Source organism: Dicentrarchus labrax, unplaced genomic scaffold (assembly GCF_905237075.1).
Source record: "Dicentrarchus labrax unplaced genomic scaffold, dlabrax2021, whole genome shotgun sequence".
Taxonomy (NCBI): Eukaryota; Metazoa; Chordata; class Actinopteri; family Moronidae; genus Dicentrarchus; species Dicentrarchus labrax.
Genome location: NW_026136714.1, coordinates 24507008 through 24526481, shown reverse-complemented (window position 1 = coordinate 24526481; position 19474 = coordinate 24507008). Strand labels below are relative to the sequence as shown.

The 19474-nt window shown below is 43.0% G+C and overlaps 1 protein-coding gene across 1 annotated transcript in view; it reads left to right on the top strand.

Moving 5' to 3' along the window:
- si:dkey-91m11.5 (PH_BCR_vertebrate and RhoGAP_Bcr domain-containing protein) overlaps positions 1 to 19474 on the top strand; it is a 34251-nt gene continuing 14777 nt past the window's right edge. Inside the window, exons 1-5 of the mRNA XM_051421997.1 lie at positions 1 to 2327; positions 15685 to 15866; positions 17553 to 17657; positions 18258 to 18443; positions 19248 to 19355. Coding sequence (XP_051277957.1) covers positions 968 to 2327; positions 15685 to 15866; positions 17553 to 17657; positions 18258 to 18443; positions 19248 to 19355 — 1941 coding nt within the window. The 5' untranslated portion in view covers positions 1 to 967. The remainder of the gene's footprint in view (positions 2328 to 15684; positions 15867 to 17552; positions 17658 to 18257; positions 18444 to 19247; positions 19356 to 19474) is intronic.

The window sequence follows — 19474 nt, the reverse complement described above, 5'->3', positions numbered from 1 at the left end:
ATGGCGATATTCTCACAAGACTCGGCTTCACGTTGCAACACAATGAACTTTGGTAGGATTAACCGGAGTGCTCAGAGAACCACTGAAAGGACAAGTGTGCTGTTTCAGAATGAGGCATGTTCAGAGGCAAGGCTGGGCAGGAGGGAAAAATTAAGCTAGTTGGTTTCTTTTAGAGGATAAAAACCAAGGCTGGGTTTGAGCAAGCAACAAAAGGATAGTTGTTTTCAAAGTCGGGACCTCGTTTTTCTTCTTCCACCTGAACTGTAACAGCTTCAAGACAACACCTTCCCGAACAAAACCTTCCTGTTCGACCCTCCGTGGGACGTTTTCTGCCTTTAAAGTGTTAGTTTATCTCCCATATGAGACCATGAGGGTCTCATAGCTGTCATAGGTACATTTCTTCAGGAACATCTGTTCTGGTGAATTTCCTCTGGTCGGGATCAGCTTTTCCTGGGAAACTGTTTTGGATCAGGAACAGCATTTTGACAGATCCTCATTGTTTTTCTGTGTTTATCTATTTGGAGTGTAAATCACATCCATGTAGCCCCTCCTCTTTCTGCAGACACTGCTGACGGAGAGCCAAAACACCAGAGAGCTGCGAGTCAGTCTCACACACACACACAAACACAGAGGAAGACAGAGGATCTCCAGAGAATAGACGAGCACCAGAAGGGAGCAAGTGCGACAATAAGGATAAACTCCCATTTCTTGGACTATGTCAAAAGGCGTAAAGAGGTTGGACCAGTGATCTTTGCTCTGCAGGATTTTATTCTCGTGCTTGTGAGTAAAGACTGAACTAACAGGTTTTCTTCCCTGTAAAGTGGATCCTTCCTTACTCTGGAGAACACTCTTCCTTTCTGTACTGTAGCACTATGGACGCTTTAAGTTGTAAACAGTCCAGTCCAGTTTGTGCTTTAGACATGCATGTTTGTGTTGTTGTTGAATAGTTTATGTCAGAGTAATAACAATGGTTGAACCAGTGGGGTTTGTGGAGGCATGGAAAGCCCAGTTCCCTGAGTCTGATCCCCCTTGCATGGACCTGACCTCAATGGGGGGCATTGAACAGGAGCTGGACAAATGCAAGGTATCTATCAGGCACTTGGAGAAAGAAGTAAACAAGGAGCGCTTTCGGATGATTTACCTGCAGACTCTGCTTGCAAAAGAGAGGAAGTCTTATGATGGGCAGCGATGGGGATTTAAAAGGACGCCCCAGACAAATGACGGAGACTTTTCTGGTGGCCCAGAGAGCCAGAGGACCCCCACAGATAAGGCCCCTGAGGAGGAGCAGCAGCTAAGAGGGCCTGGCAAGACAGCCAGATGTAAACCGCATCCTGAAGGAGAGGTGGATGGTGCATCCCCAGCCAAACAGAAGGGTGGAGTGACACCCGTCCGACAGGACTCAGAGATTCCTGATTTCCCGTTGGGCACAGGCTCGGTGGCAGCTCTCAGATCCAACTTTGAGCGCATCAGGAGAGCCAACTCTCACACAGCCGGGGATGGCAGAGGTTTGTCAGTGATGGGTGGCCAGGAGAAACCTTTCTATGTGAACATGGAGTACCATCATGAGCGAGGGCTGGTCAAAGTCAACGACAGGGAGGTCTCAGACAAGATCAGCACCCTGGGCTCTCAGGCCATGCAGATGGAGCGTAAGAGGTCCCTGCACTCTCTCCCAGGGAACCTCTCAGCCGCCACGGGGGACATCAGCAAGGCTGTGCAGAGAGGCAGATCCACTGAGGGGAACTGCAGCTACAATGGGTCATTTGATGACGCCGAAGTCCACCCACACTTCCTGAAAGACAGTGTGCTCCGTTCCACTGGGGGAAAGTCTGATCGGCAGCCAGCAGAGTGCCAGCCTTACACCAGTGTGTATGTTGGGGGAATGATGGCTGACGGGGACACTCGAGTCATCCACATTAGGGACCACAGCATAGAGGAGGATGCACACCTCACCTGGCCGAGGCGCTCCTACTCTCCCGGCAGCTTCGACGATGTAGGAGGAGGCTACACACCAGACTGCAGCTCCAACGAGAACTTAACATCCAGCGAGGAGGACTTCTCCTCAGGCCAGTCCAGCCACGTGTCTCCCAGCCCCACCACTTATCAGATGTACAGGGACAAGAGCCGCTCACCCTCCCAGCACTCCCAGCACTCCTTTGACAGCAGCAGCCCACCCACACCCCTGTCTCAGAAACGTCTGAAGCAGCAGGTGACGGTGTCTGAGGCCTCCATCGTTGGGGTCCGCAAAACGGGCCAAATCTGGCCCAGTGATGGGGACTCCACCACGTCCAGCAGGACCTCTCATGACAACAGTGTTCAAGGAGATCTGGGTAGGTCACACTGCACAACACAGGTGTCCTTCAAGCCTTTCCTTTTTTAGGATTAGAAACAAAAGTATTCTAATGTCTAGAGATTATAAAGTACTAAAAAGCATGTTAAAGCCCCTCTCTAATCACTGTCTGAAAGATGTTTCCGTGGCTGGCCTTCATCCAGAATAAGTCACTGATGAGTAAAATGCACTTGCAATCTTTTTAACGCCTAAAACACGCTTTTTAACGTCCTAATATTTTGACCCCAATACACTAAATCCATCTTAAAATGTTTTCTGGAGCCAGGATTATCATGCACTTTATTTATTTAACACATTTCTTGTTGTGTTTTTGTCATTCTCTTGGATTTCAGCTGGTTTACTTGAGTGGAACTGAGCCATTATGATTGAAGTGGCCTATAAAAAAAGGGGCCAGGTTTGATAGAATTCCTCTTCTTGTCCCGTTAATGAGAATTTTATTTTATCTCCTTGCAGCTTTTATCCATAGTGAGTGTGTCAGGAGTGTTAACCCTTTCCAGTTAAGCACTATTAGCTTTTTTGCAAGAAGAGACTAAACAGGTTTTCACAGGTCGGAGCTTGCAAAAGTCAATAGTCCATGAAGGGGTTGGGACTGACAAAACTAACTTCACATACGCTAATTCTTAACAGTAACCCAGTGGTTGGGCCATTCTTTCAGGAGTGCTTTCTTTACCCTTTGTAAGCAGGTCTGCCCTCTCTTTTTCACCCCCTTCTGCTCTTTGCCCACTGAGTGCTGCAGCACTCTCACAGAGATGTTCTGACTGAGACAGCGACGGCCCCCAGGCTTCACAGTCGCTCGGCCCTGTCCACCCTGAGTGTTTTCGTGTCAGCACACATCAGTGTTGTTGTCCTTGGTGCAGAGTAATTAACTTAAAGGGGTTTCTCTAGCGTGATAAATTTAGGGAGGCTCTTTGTTACGGGAGGCGGGTAGGAAAAAGCCCTCACAACACTCAAAAAAGAGGATCGAGGGGCTTAAAGTGTGTCATGCGGCTTCCAATCAAAGTGCCTGCCATCAGTGTTTCCTGTTGTTATGTGTGAACACAATAGGAGAATCATTCATTGAGAAAGAGTATTGACATGTTAACAATATAACAATGTTAAGTGGGATAAGGAGAGTGGTCTGGGCAACTTGGCAATGCCAAGGACAGAAGGAGAGGCGGGAGTTAGTGTTCCTCTACGAGAACGTTTGTCAAAGTGAATGACAGATGAGGACACATACTGTTGAGGCCAAAGAGAGATTGGGATACAGAGCAAGTATTAGGATTGGAGCTGGAAAATTGTCTGCCTCTACCCCATCCCAAAAAAAGTGTTATCCACTGTGGGTCAGATTAAGCAGATGAGCAGAATAGTGTGTTGTTATATAAGGTGATCCAGTCCAAAGCTCTTTGACACAAAGCATGTGACAAACAAGCAGATAGTCTGTGATATAATCAGCATGAAGTGTAAGCTAGCACGCCGCTTGCATGACTGAAATGTCCAAATCCATTTGACCTGTGTTATTCCACTGTGTCATCTGTTGCGCAGTGCTGCTAACGTACTGTCAAGATGTGTGTTTTTTTTCTTCTCATAGCTCCACCTTCTGTTTTGCAGAAAAATAACGAAGCACAGAAAGTAAAGAATTAATACATTTATGACAAAGATGGCCTTGCCTGAAAAACAACAGAGCTGATTTCACCTAACTAACTGCAACTGCGAGCTCCAACAATTTGATATTGCACTTTCAAAAAATGAGGGGACTTGAGACGGACAGATCAAATAAAAAAATGCTCCAAAGTGATGCAGCAGAAGTTGACATATCCTGACTTTTAGTCCAAAACACTCAACCCTATATTTCTATCCTCTTCTTTGCTCCATGCCCCCCAGTTTGTAAGGCAGGACATCGTCAGGGGGGATTTTCTCAGGCTTGACAGAGAACAGAAGACATTAAACATCCTGGCAAAAAAAGAGTTAACTCAAGGTGTTCTTACTAGCTTGCAACTCCATCTGAAGACCTTTCCTGGTTGTCTAGTCAAGTCAAGTTTTATTTATTTAGCCCAAAATCACAATTTGTCTCAACATTCAACCTCCCTCCTTAGACCCCCGATTCGGGTAAGGAAAAACTCCCGCAAAAGAGTACCACAGACAATAAATGTGGAGTGTACAGAACAAACCAAGAAATGAAAGAACAATGAAAAGAATACAGATATACGCATGACTGAAAGCTCTGGAAAAAGCTTATAAGTGGAATATGAAGGTATTTGTTTGCCAAACTACTATTTCTATAGTCCAGAATATTACACAGCTGCTTTCGTAGGCTGAGTAGTGCATCCCATGACCAGTAAACAGACCATTAAAGTGTACAATCTGTGGAGTTCCCCTTTTAATGTACCCTGTCCTGACACCTTCTGTTTAAAGCCACCATGCTGCAGAGCCTGAGGTGCAGCTTTTGTCTAGAGGAGACTTGTTGCTGACATAATGGCACAGCTGCCTCATGTGGACCTAGCTTTGTGGATTACCAGAGGTCTGGATTTATTTTCTGATGTTGTAATAACATTACTGTGCACGTTGCTGGATTAGGCCTCGGGCAGGGAGCCGGTTTGAAGCAAGTTTTTGCAATAAACTGCTCTTTGTTGTGGTTAGTGACTTTTAGGGAGCAGTTGGAAAGTTTTATTTTGTTGTATTTATCATAAAGCGCTGCGGCTCTCAAATCTATTAAACTGTCCTAGTAAAGCTAACTTAATCTCAGTGTTGTAAAGACGCTTTGTGCTCCAGTTAGCCGAGTGTTACTGTTGGACAGTATAGGACACGTGACAGTGGTTACACCTAAATTACGCTTTCTGGACTGTAAGATTTGGTTTGTATGTTAATGCTCTGCAGCCTGTCATGGAATATATGAATGCTGTAGCAGACTGAGAATTGACGTGGTCCCTGCTGGTGTTGTGTGAGCGTTTTAGTGTCTGGCATGGTGGCAGCTTGTCTCTGCCTGGGAAAAATGACTGACTTACCATTAGAAAAGCCTCCTAACTGACGCGAACAAACCTGCGCTTGTCCTCCTGCCGTTACACCGCTGCATCGCTGCGTGAAATCTCAGTGAAATGGCCAGTCTAAAATGGAAACATCTCAAGGGACTTTTTTCTATGAATAGAAGAATAAGTGTTGTCTCCTGGTTTCTGGTTATCTAGGCCATTTGTCAAGCCTAGCTGTGAAGAGCCGCTGATTAGCTGTGGGCCTTTAAGGAGGCCAACTCTCTGATGGGTCTATTTTGCCATAATTAATTATCATCATGACACTGACATGCCCGTGGCCACAGTGTGTGTGTGTGTGTGTGTGTGTGTGTGTGTGTGTGTGTGTGTGTGTGTGTGTGTGTGTGTGTGTGTGTGATATACATTGTCATGGTTAATGTAATACAGCGAGAGGGTACATAGAGGAAGAGATTGGCCAAAAGGGAAATAATAAATCTCACCATTAGTTTAATCATAATCCCTCTGTAAAAATCAGGACATTGTCTTTTAGGATGCATTTAGCTGAGCATGCCTCTGTGAGGACATGGCACAGTTTCTGTAGGTAGACAGTTCTGTCTGGGGTGGCTGTGACATTAATAGAAAGTGTCTGTCTGAAAAGGTGATGAAGTCTGTCTGAATGTCTTGGCCTCAGTTCAGAGGTTGGTAGTTGCTGCCTCAGCAGGAGTCACACCGGTGCTGGTCCGCACTCCCGGTTAATTGCAGACTCATGAATATTTGAGGTCCCTCAAGGAAGCCCAGACAGGCCTATCATTGTACCTGGATATCAACATCTGAGGTTTAGTGGTCAAGGAAGCTAAAGTATTCGGCCTCACCCTTTCCTAGAGTAAATGAAGGACTACAAGAGGAAGTGCTGGCAGCTCTCGAGGGCAGCCAAGTTTGCCTCTGTGTGCATGTGTATATGTGTGTGTAAGTAAGACACCTGTTCTTCTGTGCAGTGTGCTGGGTAAAGTGGTCAAAAGCTGGCAGGCCATCAGTACACCAGGCCAGGCATCGCCAGCTGCTCTCGCAGTTAAAGCCATGAATAGCCTTTTTGTTCCTCTCTGTCAAAAAACAGAACAAAAACTCTTGTTTAGAAATGAAATAGACTGATCCACACTAGATCATCATATTAACTCTTCTATTCACATACTAACATACACGTTTTCATATATAAGCCTTAAATAGAAAAAAAAGTCTTTGGCATGTTTATGAGCCTGCGGGCCTCCTCCGGCTCAGTGATCCTCCCTCGTGCTCGGCCTCAGCCCTCTGGTCCTGCAGTCTCAGCTCCCCTCCCTGGTCCCACTCAAAGGGCCCTCTGTGCTTGATGGCTGGCAGACCAAGTGTTTATGGAATGTCTCAGCTGCTTGTGGGGTGTGGGGGGAAACGGCTAATGAAATGTTAAGTGTTGTATGAGTTCACCTCTCTCACTACAGCCTGACCCGCAGAGCTTGTTGTTTCACTGGTCAGAATTTGTTTTAGACAAAATGTTCTCTCGCAAACTGAGCAGGGGAAGTGTGAGTGAATGAGGAAAATAACAACAGGTGAATATGAACAGTATATTATTGTGTTTGCCTGTATTCAGCCATTTAAAGGGGCAGTCCAGTGATCTATCATTGCACTTCCATAAAGTTGGGAGAATTATGCAAGACCGATAAAAAAAGAATAGACAAAAAAAAGAATAGACAAAACTGAAGCAGCACAGGTCGACATATGGTGACTTGTTTCTAGTATGGCTCAAGTTCCAAAACCCTGAATCCTACATTTCCCATAATGCAGCTCAGCAGTGTTTCTTAATTAGACATCCTCTGCCTGGTAAACTCCAAAGTTTTTCAAACTCCACATTCACATTTTCTAACACAAGCTTTCTGTCTCCACGCCCAAGCCGAGGTATCTCTGATGACGTCACTACGACAACATCAGGGGTTATTTTCTCAGACTCAGAGCCACAACAGACATTATACAGCCTGACAATAAAAGGTTAAGTCAGCCCCCAATTTGTAACACATGGTTTATGTTATAGATTCCTAGTGTCCAAACCCAGATAACCCAGATGACATCATCAGGGGTTATTTCCTCCAACTTGTTAAGCCATACAAGACGTTATACAACTGTTTTTAAAGCCACGTAAGTTTTTTTATTTAGCAAAACAAAGCTAATGATTTCTCTTTCTCTCATTATCTGATTCATTTTACTCTCAGCCTACACACCGTTAGCTTTAACCAACTTTCAGTGCAAACGTGCTGTAAAACCTGTTTTGCCAGGCAGATTGTGACTGAGCCAATCACATTAAAGCACATCAGGTGAGGTCTGTTCACTAATATTTAATTCTGTTCAGACATGCAAATGAATATTTGATCACACCTGGAGGTCACTGTGATTTTTCATGTGGCTTATTCAATTTAAGTGTGTCCATCATCTGCTGATAATAAGCATTGTCAGCAGTTGTGTTTTATGTTCACTATAGAACACAAACTTAAGGCAATGAGGCTAAACACTGACCAGGCTTCAGTGTAAATAAAAATTAAATCTGAATAATTATCCAATAAAATAACCGAATAGGACTAAATAGCAACTGTACTGTATTAGACATGCAGTTATTCCATGCTGTGTCAGTAAAGCTAATCTGTGTGTAGCCAATGCGTACATGTGCACCATTGTCTATGTTTATTTGCACAGACTGGAACGATTATTGGGCTTTGATTCTCTCTGTTATACAGCACATTACAAGCAGTAGTCCGACCACCCTGAGCTATTTCAACACACTCTGATTAGTAGGTGTGCTGGGCTGGGCGGCCCAGTTCTGACCTACCCTGCTCAACGACTGGCACTAATTTTAGGCTGCCCTACAACAGATCAGAGGCGAGTGGTGGTGGGCCTCACTGCCTCCACCGGCCCTGTGGTTTAAAGGGCCTCCCAATCCAGCAGACGCTTCATACGGCCCAGGATGTGATGATGATGTGTTGGCTAACATTTTTTGCCAGTGTCTGCATTTGCCATAACAGATGCCCCAGTTACAGTGCATTGTTAAAGGGGCACTCAATTTTACACGTCAAAATCAATTTACTACTCACAGGCAGTACTACACAGCTTGTGAAAACAGTTGTTTAATGTCTTTTGTGGCTCTGGAGGAGCTTTGTCAAGTCTGAGAAAACTACTCAAGTGAGATCATGTGAGTAATCTTGGATTTGGGAGGACACATGCTATGAGCGTGGCTCTAGGGATGATAATGTCAGTGTATTAGTAGATCAGACCGTCCACCAATTTGGTCTTTTGGACTGAAATATCTGAACAACTATGGCATGGATGGCCTGATATTTTGTACAGACATGATGAAGGGATGAATTGTAATAACTCTGGTGGTCCTCTGACTTTTCATCCAGCGCCATCGCACAGGCAGAACCATCTGGAAAGTCGTCATTTGAAAACTGGCTGGCACATTCAAAAAAATACTCAGCAGGTGATTGGCTGAACCATCTGTCTATCACTGTCTATCATGAGCAAACGTCAACCAGTCAGATCAATAAACCATATAACATAGTCAAACTATTACTGAAGACAGTCAGAAGAGGAATGAAAACATCTTTTTGAACTGACGCCAGCAGCATCTACGCTAACATCTTTAGCAGCCACCATTGTTGTTTATAACAAACAGTCTTCTCTCTGCATCACACACACCACCCACCCCCCGTAGCTGCCAGACACTGTAGTTTAGCCACAAATGTATAGATTGAAGCCTGGCAAGATGAATTCTCTCATGATCTCATGAGTCCAGCTGCCTCTCAAGCTTAGTTTATGACCAAATACCTGCAAACCTAATGACATTCCCATCATCCTCAGCTGTACAATTAGCAATAAACTCTAGGTTTACTGTTTATTGCTAATTCGCAAATGTTAGCATGCTCACATGCTAAACTGAGAAGATGAAGATTTACCTCTGAAACTATGGCATGTTAGCATGCTGATGTTAGCATTTAGCTCAAAACACAGCTGTGTATAAATACAGTGACACTGCGCCACTAACATGGCTGTACTGTACATTCTTAGTAAACAGAAAGCCTGCATTACAAACCTGCCTGGGCCTGGAGTTTGAAAGAAATTGTATTTATCAGTCAGGGAGAGGCTGACAAAATATGCTATGAAGTTGCATCATGGGAAATCCCATACTTGGGACTAAAAGTCCCAGTATCTCATCATCTCTTGCAATTCATCCAAATTGAAACTCTAGAATCATGTGGTGATGACAGGATTTAAGTGCCACCATGCAGATCAGTGACAGACAGAGAGTCCCTCCTCAGTAGTGTGTGATTTCAAGTAGACTCTTTGTAGTCTGCAGACCTAAATGTCACCAAAGAGTCATTGTGAAGTGCATTACTATCAATCTATCAAGATTTTTCCACTTGCCATGAGGTGAGGAAAATTACAAGGGCCACAGGCCAGGTCACCATGTCCAGTGCCATTACCCAACCTGTTCCCCTCTATTTGCTCTCCCTGCCGCCACTGTTTCCCCAGTGACCGCACAGTCCTGCAGGGAATCCATTTGTTGGAGCCATAAAGTGGTGCTTAGCTTTTAACAACATCTCACATTGGCATCTTCTGCTGCTTGTTTCCAAAGGTGCAACTTTTCTCTCCAGATCTATACGACCATTAGAGAGGCGACAGAAAGGCTATCCTTCATTGTACCATTTTTGCTCTGTGGTAAATTATTGATACTTCAATCTCATTTCCATCCATTTCTGAGCTGGATCATTTGGGAGCTTGCGATCTAAATTCTGTCAGCTGACTGATCTTTGTGTGGATGGTCAATATGTTCACAGTGGGATGCAATAAGTGGGCTCTGATTCCCTCTTTTTGTCAGATTACAAGCAGGAGTCTGCCCCTGTTGAGCTATTTAAACACACTGATCAGTGATCAGTCAATGCAGGATGGGCAGCACTGTGCCATTTGCCAGTGGTGAAATGGGGAATTATGGATGTTACTATTCTAGTTTCAGCTCTTTCTGGGATGAATCAATAGACCTCTTTGCTCTTTGATTTGTATTTTTTGGAATTGCTGTCTGAATTCTTCCCATCAGTGGAATAGAACAGATATTTTATGCATTGCACCTTTACCTGATAAGTTAAATGGAGGTCAGATCCAGATCAGCTGAGTTGAATCCAAAGTCTGTTTCTCTATTTGCAACTTCCCACTTTTGGTTGTTTCCAGAACCTTCCCCATTTTAAATGTCCTGCTGTGAAGTGAAAAGGCGGTGCTTTCATGTCCATGCCACGTGATGATGGCAATGTCATTTGGAAACCAGACAGTGTTAAGAGAAAAGCAGCAAAATATTCATAAAAGCGTCCCAAGGGAGAGTGCCTTCTTCTGTTGATGCTGTGTGCTGGTCTTGTGTAGAGAAACAAGGCCACATGGTGATTTCTGTGTTAGTGAATCTGATGCTGTGACACTGCCTCCGCTGCACATCTGTCGCTCCCTCTCTGCCTGTTTACCGTAGTTCATCTCTATGGATTAGGATTAGGGCTTTGAATGTGTCTTTGCTTTGTCATCAATAGGACATCCAACATGTCCCCTGTATTACACTGCTGTGATTGTCTCCTAAACATGGCTCTTTCTTGTTTGCATGCTGGAGGAAGGAAAAGTGTTTCATGATGACTGATTATTCTCCAGAAGGGGACTGGAGAGTGAGGAACCAGTTGTTTGGCCGACTCCTTATATATCCTTGAGTTCTATTTTTAGTGAAGGGTGTTCTGTGTGGTAGTGTGGGAAAGCAAAGTCACTGCGTATTGTGCAGTAAAAGGTAATTCCAACAAAAATCTTGTCTTTTTTTTGATCATATGCAGTAATCTGACATTTACAAGACCACAGCTCGTGGGAATACAGTCAAATGAAATTCTTGAAAAACAGAATTACAGAGTTTCGGAGACAGTCCAAAACAAATTCAGCTTCTCTCTGATCCGCGGCTCCACATAGCTCACAACCACAGCTGTTGGGCTCAGCAATCTTATGTAATGTCATTAGAATGTATTTATTACAGCTCTATTGCACAGTTGAAACCCTTTTAAGCTGCAGTGAGTTGGGCATGGGACAGGGAGGACGTGCTGTAGAACTGCCCGGATGGCTTTGCCACCCTCCATCGCACTGTGTGATATTTGGTGTAACAGACAGTATCCAGTCACTGCAGATTGGAAACAAGAAAGTAACATTTTTCTTCAGTGTCATCTGTGATGTGTAGCAGGTCTAATAATATTAGCCGAATCTAGCTTATCAAATATCTGTATCAGTGGGGGTGTGGGTCAGTGAGTAATAAGACACTGTGGTACAGATATAGCAATTATATGATTTAAAAAGGAATTTTTGATTGAAATTTAATCTGTTTACAAAGCCGTGGCTAGCATTGAGGACAGAGAGGTCATGTCCTCAGTAATATTTCTTGGAATATGGGGGATTTAATGACATGAGCAGGAGTTTACGATCTATGATTAGAAGCATGTTACACATGTTAGAGTCATTCTGATTTGTTTTAGATTGAATTTCTTTAAATGTGACCATTTTGGGCACTGTGAATTAATTAAAAGGGACCACTAGAATTACATTCGTGGCTTTGAAGAATTTGAAGCAACCTTTAAACCATAACATTGGGAGATCAAATTTACAGAAAATGTAATTTATCAAGTAAACATAAACTCCCCCAGAAATTCAGATTATAGTGTTTGGTTGATGGTGATGAATGACCTCAGGAATTTCTAAAATGCTGGCAGACACTGAGTCTGTTAGCATGAATAATGGTTAGAGAAAGCTTTCCTTCCTGTACTTTAGATATCTGATAGACAGAAACAAAGTACATTTGAATCTTTTTTTCATACTTCAACTTGAATGTATTTTTTATTTATGTTGTTTTTATTGACAGAAAATTTCCAGATCAATACATATCTTGGTTACAACTCTTTAATAACCAAATTGAAAAGGATGCTTTTCAAAATGTTTCTTTATGTTGTTAAAAAATATTCAATATGATGCTATAAACTTTTTAAGTTGTGCTCTACTATGTTTCAACTATACATGGGTTTTGCAGGCAGTTTGAGGTTTTAAAAGAGCCATGCTTCGGTTTGTTTGTTCTTTGTCAAATGTTTTACAATCAGGACAAACAAAGGACGTGTAAACAGGTTACACAGAAACAAAGCATGGTGGATGAATGAAGAGCTGGATGGGAAGTAAAATAGACTTACATTTTAATGGGAATTGTAAATATCTGTTTCCATATATGTCTGAAAGCGTGGAGGCTCTGTAAAGTCTTTAATTACAAAAGGCATCTCAGTGTTAACTGGAATGTAAATATGATAGCCAGGACCATAGATGAATGTGTGTGTTAGGAGTGGGAGCTGTTTGTGAAAGGATGACCTTGTGCAGAAAGCCTGTTTCCGCTCTGAAGCAGATGAATCTCTGAATTTTTCCGGACAGACCTGCCTGGACACTTCCTCAGCAGCGGTCCTAGTGAACGCTAGAACAACGCTGCACACTGAGGATCTATTGTGATGTCCACTTTCTCACACTTACTGCAGCCAAATGAGCCCTATCTATTTAAAAAAATTCCTTGCTATTTAAGACTTTAGAACACATTTTTAAATCCTCCTCTTTACTTACTTAGGTTTGCAGTGTTTTTTCAAGCTCTGACTGTTTCTTTTTCCCCTGGAATGAGATAGTTTGTGGCTCAGGGGCTGCTGCCTGGGAGAGGATGTGTTTTTCATCCAGTGCTGGGGCTGATGTATAATCTCACTGGAACACAGAGTGGCCTTTCACATGGACTTCCCCTGTGCTCTGAAGCTGCTTGGCCTGCAGTAGGCTCTTCCTCTAGCAGTCAGTACAGCTCTCTGCCTCGCTGCTGGGCCCAGTGTGTTTGTTTGAGTCCTTTGTCACGGCCTCTGTGGATGTCATCCTGTCAGCCCGCCTGTCTTCCAGACCTCTCTAGGGTGACTCAGCTTTATCCTCCTCCAGTTTCCGGAATCCTCTCTTTCCTGTTTTCAAGCCGTGGTGAACCAGTTTTGTAGCCTCCTCTTAACATACCTTACCCTGCACTGCTAGACATGTCTGCCTGATATTTTATCACTGCTGCTCAAGATCATCATTCTGCATCTGCCAGCCGTCACATCCTTTACGACGATAATGATGATAATGATGATAAGTGCTGGTGAGTCAGGGGTGGCTCACAGTGATTACAGGGTGCTGAGCCTGTTGATCCTCATCTTCAGGGTGTCCTAAAAAGTCTGAAATCACAGGGATGACTAGCACAACATATATTTCTGACTTGTAACACTTGTTTCTGGCACGTACTGTGGCTGTGGTCATGGTGTAAAACCTGTGGGTTTCTAGTATAGAAATTCCATTTCACTGATTTTCCGGAAGAAATGTGCTGCTCTCTGAGCTTTGGGGCCTTTTTGATTTGTGGACTCACAAAGTGAATATTATACCAGCTCTTACAGCAGTGTCTTTCAGATTCTCTCTGATCCTTAAAAATACTCAGCTGAAGGAGACACACACTGTACAACAAGGCTGGCATGAATAGAGCATGTGTGTTGCCTCTGCAGTTACCCAGGCTTATCCACTTGCCCGGCACAAGCCCTCAGTGACTGGCACAGGCTGTGTGGTATATTTGTGTGGGTCACAGGTTTGTGAAGGTTAAAAGAGGATTTGATATAAAGACAAATGGCAGTAAAAGACAGCACTCTGCTTAATGTTTATTGTCAACTGACATTATTGGACAAGATAACAACTTACATTATAATGCCGTTCAGACATGGACAGATAAACACACTTTGGAGGCCCCTGGGCAAAAATGAACTGTGGGCCCCTACCCTTCACTCTGTGGCTTGTATATGTACACAGTGACATTCAAGAGCTTATCATGTAAAGTACCCACAGCTGACCACAGAGAGCGGCTTCATTATACTTTACCTGGAGCACCATGCACCAACCTGTACTTAGGTGCAAGAATACTGTGTGTCACATAAGGCTGTGGTAATTTAATAAAACACAAATATCAGCTTAAATAATAGAGTATAATCAGTATTAAAACTATATTTTGAGCCAAGATCCATTTACTGAAACAGTTTTTGTAGGGGAATCAGTCATGTAGTCATGACTGATCTGGTGCATCCTGTTTCATGGTGTTTTAATGTATTAGTTTGTGTGCTGTATTGTTCTGTCTGTACTGTTTCTCATGTGTATTTGTTTTATGTATTTTTAAAGCCCATTTAGCGACTGACACTGCAAATCGGCTTAGGCTATAAATGTTATGGCATTTATTTATGCTACATACTTCCAACAACAATTAATCCACATGACAGGGTCACAATTTTAGGTATTAATCATTGCCTTAAAGAAACATTATTTGTAATTTTTCTTATAGGCAATGAAGCGAACTGTTAACACAACATTTGACCATAATGAAGTTGTTGAGGCAAATGTGTTAGCAAACAGTTGGCTATTTACACATCCAGCGGACACAGACATTAGCATTTATTTAGAGTCATGTTTGTTTCCACCGAATGAATGTGAAGTCCAATATATACTATTTTAACTTTAATTTTTGGCCCCCCACTCCCAAGGGAAATATCTGGCTCTTTAGTTGCTAAACTACACTGTAACCACTAGCTAGTTGCTAAATTTGACATTTGGTGCTGAACAGGTAGTGTGCCCTGGGTTTATCTAAGCTTCTTCGCTTCTTGATGCAGAGTTCATAAGAGCCACGAGACCAAAACAGTAAAGTTGCAATCAAAACAATGAGCTGAAAGACACTAAAACACTCCGTAGAGCTGAGGGGAGCTGTAGAGTTCAATGCTAATTCTCTGTGGGTTTGTCACTACAATAGATCCCTTTGACATTGCAAACTGTTAAACATATTGATTAGTGCAGCTTTAAGGCCATTATCGTTTCAGTTGATTTTGCAAATTTCCAACAAATAATTTAGTTTTCGGGCTTTAGGGCTGTTGCCCACTTTGCCAATTTGCAGTCCAGCCTTGAATCCAGTACAAGCAACAAGTACTGTCTTAAAAGTTACCATGAAGTTGAACACCTCTCCAGTGTCACAATGTCAACAGACTTTATAATCTACACAATATACCAGGTTATTATATTGAATCTCATTTTATTGGATAGGAGTTTCCCTGAAGTGAAGAGGCTGTGGCATCTTAACAACCTTCTGATATCAGATCCTAAATAGCTTTGTTAGCCCCACCCACTGCATTGGCCTAGTATTAGAATATCAACAGTTTCAGTTTGTGGCATTTCCCGTCTTCTTACTCCGTGTTTACTACCCGACTTAACAGTTTAATGATACACCATGTGACTATTGTCCTTTGTTTCTCACAGAGGCTCCCTACAATGAGACCCCTCCGTCATATGGCTATGACCTGGAGCACTCAGAAGAGCACCAGCCTCGCCACGACCCTCTATCCTTCACTGGATCTCCGTCCTCCTCGCCACGACTCCGCTCCAAGAGCCGGAGCAGCCGAGACACCCAGTCCTCCGGGTCTCTGGAGTCCACGCTGTCGGTAATGTTACTGGGTCAACTCCAAACATGTCTGACACTTTAACTGTGTCTCTCAGCTTCTGTTGCTCTCTCCTTCACCGTCCTCTGGCTGCTCTGCTGTTGTTCCCTGGCTACAGTACTGCTTTAGTATCCTCTCTCCACACCCCCGTCCAGCACTTTTAGGAGCTGTGGCTTCTCAGTCTGTGATGGAAAGTTGCCATTACGGTGCCTGCCGTTTCTTCTTCTGCTGTCTGTGTGTTGGTGTAGAAGTACCAGTTTAATCCCAACATACATATAAAACAAAGGCATTTGTTAAAGCCTACAAGTTGTTTTCAGGTTATCAAGTTGTTTTCATTGTTTTTTGTAATTATTTTAAATAAATAGCACCAAACTCAAATAATTGTCACCTCTGTCTCATGCCAGTTATAATGGAAGTGTTTCACTAAATTAAACCTACATTTCCTATAAACTTTTTTTTTCCTACTGCAAAGAGGGTACTGCCTCTTGCTATTCTGCTCATGTGTGGTGTTGCTGCATGGGCATAAAAGTGCTGGAGATACTATTTTTTGTTGGTTTATAGTGGAAGAAGAGCTTTGTGTTTTATGCTATTAAACTAACCACTAAATATCCTGCAAAATAGTTTTTATTGGCTTTGGCAAAATCAATATTGTAATCCTAGTCATAGTGTATGTAATGATCTAGTATTCCACTTCCACAAAGTCGGGAAGGTTGTGAGAGAGAGATCCAAAATCCAAGCCAAGGAGGATGGATATTTTGACTTTTAGTTCCTAGTAAGGGGCTTCAGAAACACTGGACTGCACATTTCCCATAATGCATCTCGATAGTTTATGTTGTTAGACCCACCCTGGCTCACCCCTAGTTTGTAACACAGGCTTTCTGTAATACATTTGTGGCCCCATGTGAGCTTGACATCATCAGGGTTGTTTTCTCTTTAGACTTTGGACATTGTACAACTGTTTTCATAGTCTGAACTACACGTGTAAAATCAGTGGAGTTCCCTTTAGAAAACTACAGAAGAAGTGCCCTTCAGTCAGGAATTCACTCGCAGATGGGAGTGCTGTTTGTCATGAAGCACACACCATACGTACATGCTCAGCAAACATACTGTGGGCGAACAGATGTTGGAAAGAGACCCAGCTCCCCCTCCCCCTCTGCTCTGTTTCTGTCCTATCTGTGGTATTCTTATCCTCTGATGTGTAAACTTGGTGATCTTCAAAGCCTAAATCATGGTGGAGAATGCGGGGGGGGGGGCTCACTCAGCAAACAACTTTAAAAAAAAAATCTAGCTAATATAATGGCAGAGAGCTTGATACAGCCCTTCTCAGTGCTCCAGTGAGTTTCTTACTGACATGATAGCCTGCACCAGGATGACTGATGGCTTTGACCTGTTTGGAATAACAACTCATGGACTCGAAACACATTTGTCTTCCTTACAATGCTAGGAGTCTCTGGTGTAGGCCTCTTGGAATGTAAAACTCCTACAGAGTTTAATCAGATCTGGTCTGTCTCTAATCCCACAACAACAACATCTACGGCCAGGGGTATGCAGAGGTGTGTGGGTGGGTTATTAAAGACTAAACCCATTTAAAGGTTACATATCATATAGTCATCATGAGCTTTTTGTGTGGGAGAATGCCTGCTCTTCACGTTTGCCAATTGTCTTCTCTTCCCACCATGTTTGTATCAGGTGGAGCTGGATCAGGAGAAGGGGCTGGAGATGAGGAAGTGGGTTCTGTCAGGAATCCTGGCCAGTGAGGAGACCTACCTCAGCCACCTGGAGGCCCTGCTGATAGTATGTGTAACTTATAACAAAGACACACACAAGATCATTTCCTCAGCTGGTTGCAACCCGTAGTGTAGACAAAAAGACATGATTAATATTTGTTTACAACATCAAGATTGGGCAGTTTTACTCCAAATATAGATCCGTAGAACCACTCTGGATACCGATACCAATACTGTTACAGATTGTGTTAAAATATATCAAACTATATTACAAAGTGTATTTTGTGTAACCTAAAAAGTTAATATAAAATACTGTTTACAACATTGATAAAATACCTACTGATAAAGCTAGCATCTTTAACTTCTTGTTCAGTGCTTGTTTGTTATATTCCTTTTTAAAGCAAGACTATGACTTTGTGAAATAAGAAATAACACATTCTTCCTTTTACAGATGAAAAGTTGGATTCATAAGTTAAACATTGCATGCTTGCTCAGTTTTTTTAGGTTTTGCTACCTCAGCATTGGTCTTTCTATGGTGGCTAACTTTAGCTGATTGAGTTATGTTAGTGCTGTTATTTCATTGAACTGGCAGATAAGCCTGAAAGACTTTTTGATACAGTACATTGAGTAACTGTTTTGTACACATTGACTGTGATTATTTATCCAGCCCATGAAGCCTCTGAGGGCTGCAGCCACAACCTCTCAACCCATGCTGACCATCCAGCAGATAGAGACCATCTTCTTCAAAGTGCCAGAACTTCATGAGATCCACAAGGACTTCTACGATGCTCTGTTGCCCAGAGTCCAGGACTGGGGCCACCAGCAGTGTGTGGGCGACCTCTTCCAGAAACTGGTATGGTGATGATGTTTTTGTTAGCTTCAGTAGGACAACTAAGGAAAGAAGAATATTTTCTTTTTTTTTATGGTTACATTTTTTCAACACAAAATTTCTGGAGGAAAACATGTCATGACAATGTTTCAGAGCTAAAGCTACACAAACCTGTTTTTCCATTTCTTTTGATATGAAAGCAGTGGAATACTATACTATACTAGAGTATCTGATGGGCTGATATGAGTGAAATGTTGTGGGTACAGTATGGCAATCCCCCTCAGCTGATTTAAACCCTCCTTTGGAGATAAGAAGACCAAGCATCAAATAACATGAAACCTCACAGCATTAAATTGTATGTTGGTTTTTGATCAAACAAACCACCAATCATCAAGTCAGTAACTTTCAGAAGCTAATTATAGCACTCCTTAAATGTCATGCCTTGATCATTAATGATAGTTAAAAGAGGGGAGACTTTCGGGGGGGAAAGGTGGCTGTTAGTAATGTTCAGGGGATCTTGTCGTGCACATGTGAGTAGACTGCCTGGAGTCATCTCCCGGCCAGATAAAAGCCTCGCTCCACCACATTTCTGGCAGTAAAGGAGAACCAAACGCTCTATAGGAGGTCGCTGAATAAGAGCTACCTCAGTGTTTGAAAAAGATTAAAAACACACGTACATGGATTTATATTTAGACACGTGAGCAAACATTGAATCACACTCCATCTGTAATGCCTGAGCACAGCATACAGTGACACTGCAAAGTACCCAGTGGAAATCACAGACTTGTAAAATCTGTATCTAATCCGTACTCTACTTGTGTCCTGCAGGCCAGCCAGCTTGGAGTGTACCGAGCCTTCGTGGATAACTATAAGGTTGCTGTGGAGACGGCGGACAAGTGCTGCCAGGCAAACGCTCAGTTTGCAGAGATATCTGAGGTATGTAATCACGCTACGCGCAGCAGGACTGCAGCAGGCAAGTATTTGATGTTGTACAGCTGCCCGGGACAAGTGATGACAGGGCAGTTTTCAGCAGTCTTCACCGCGTAAAGAGCCAT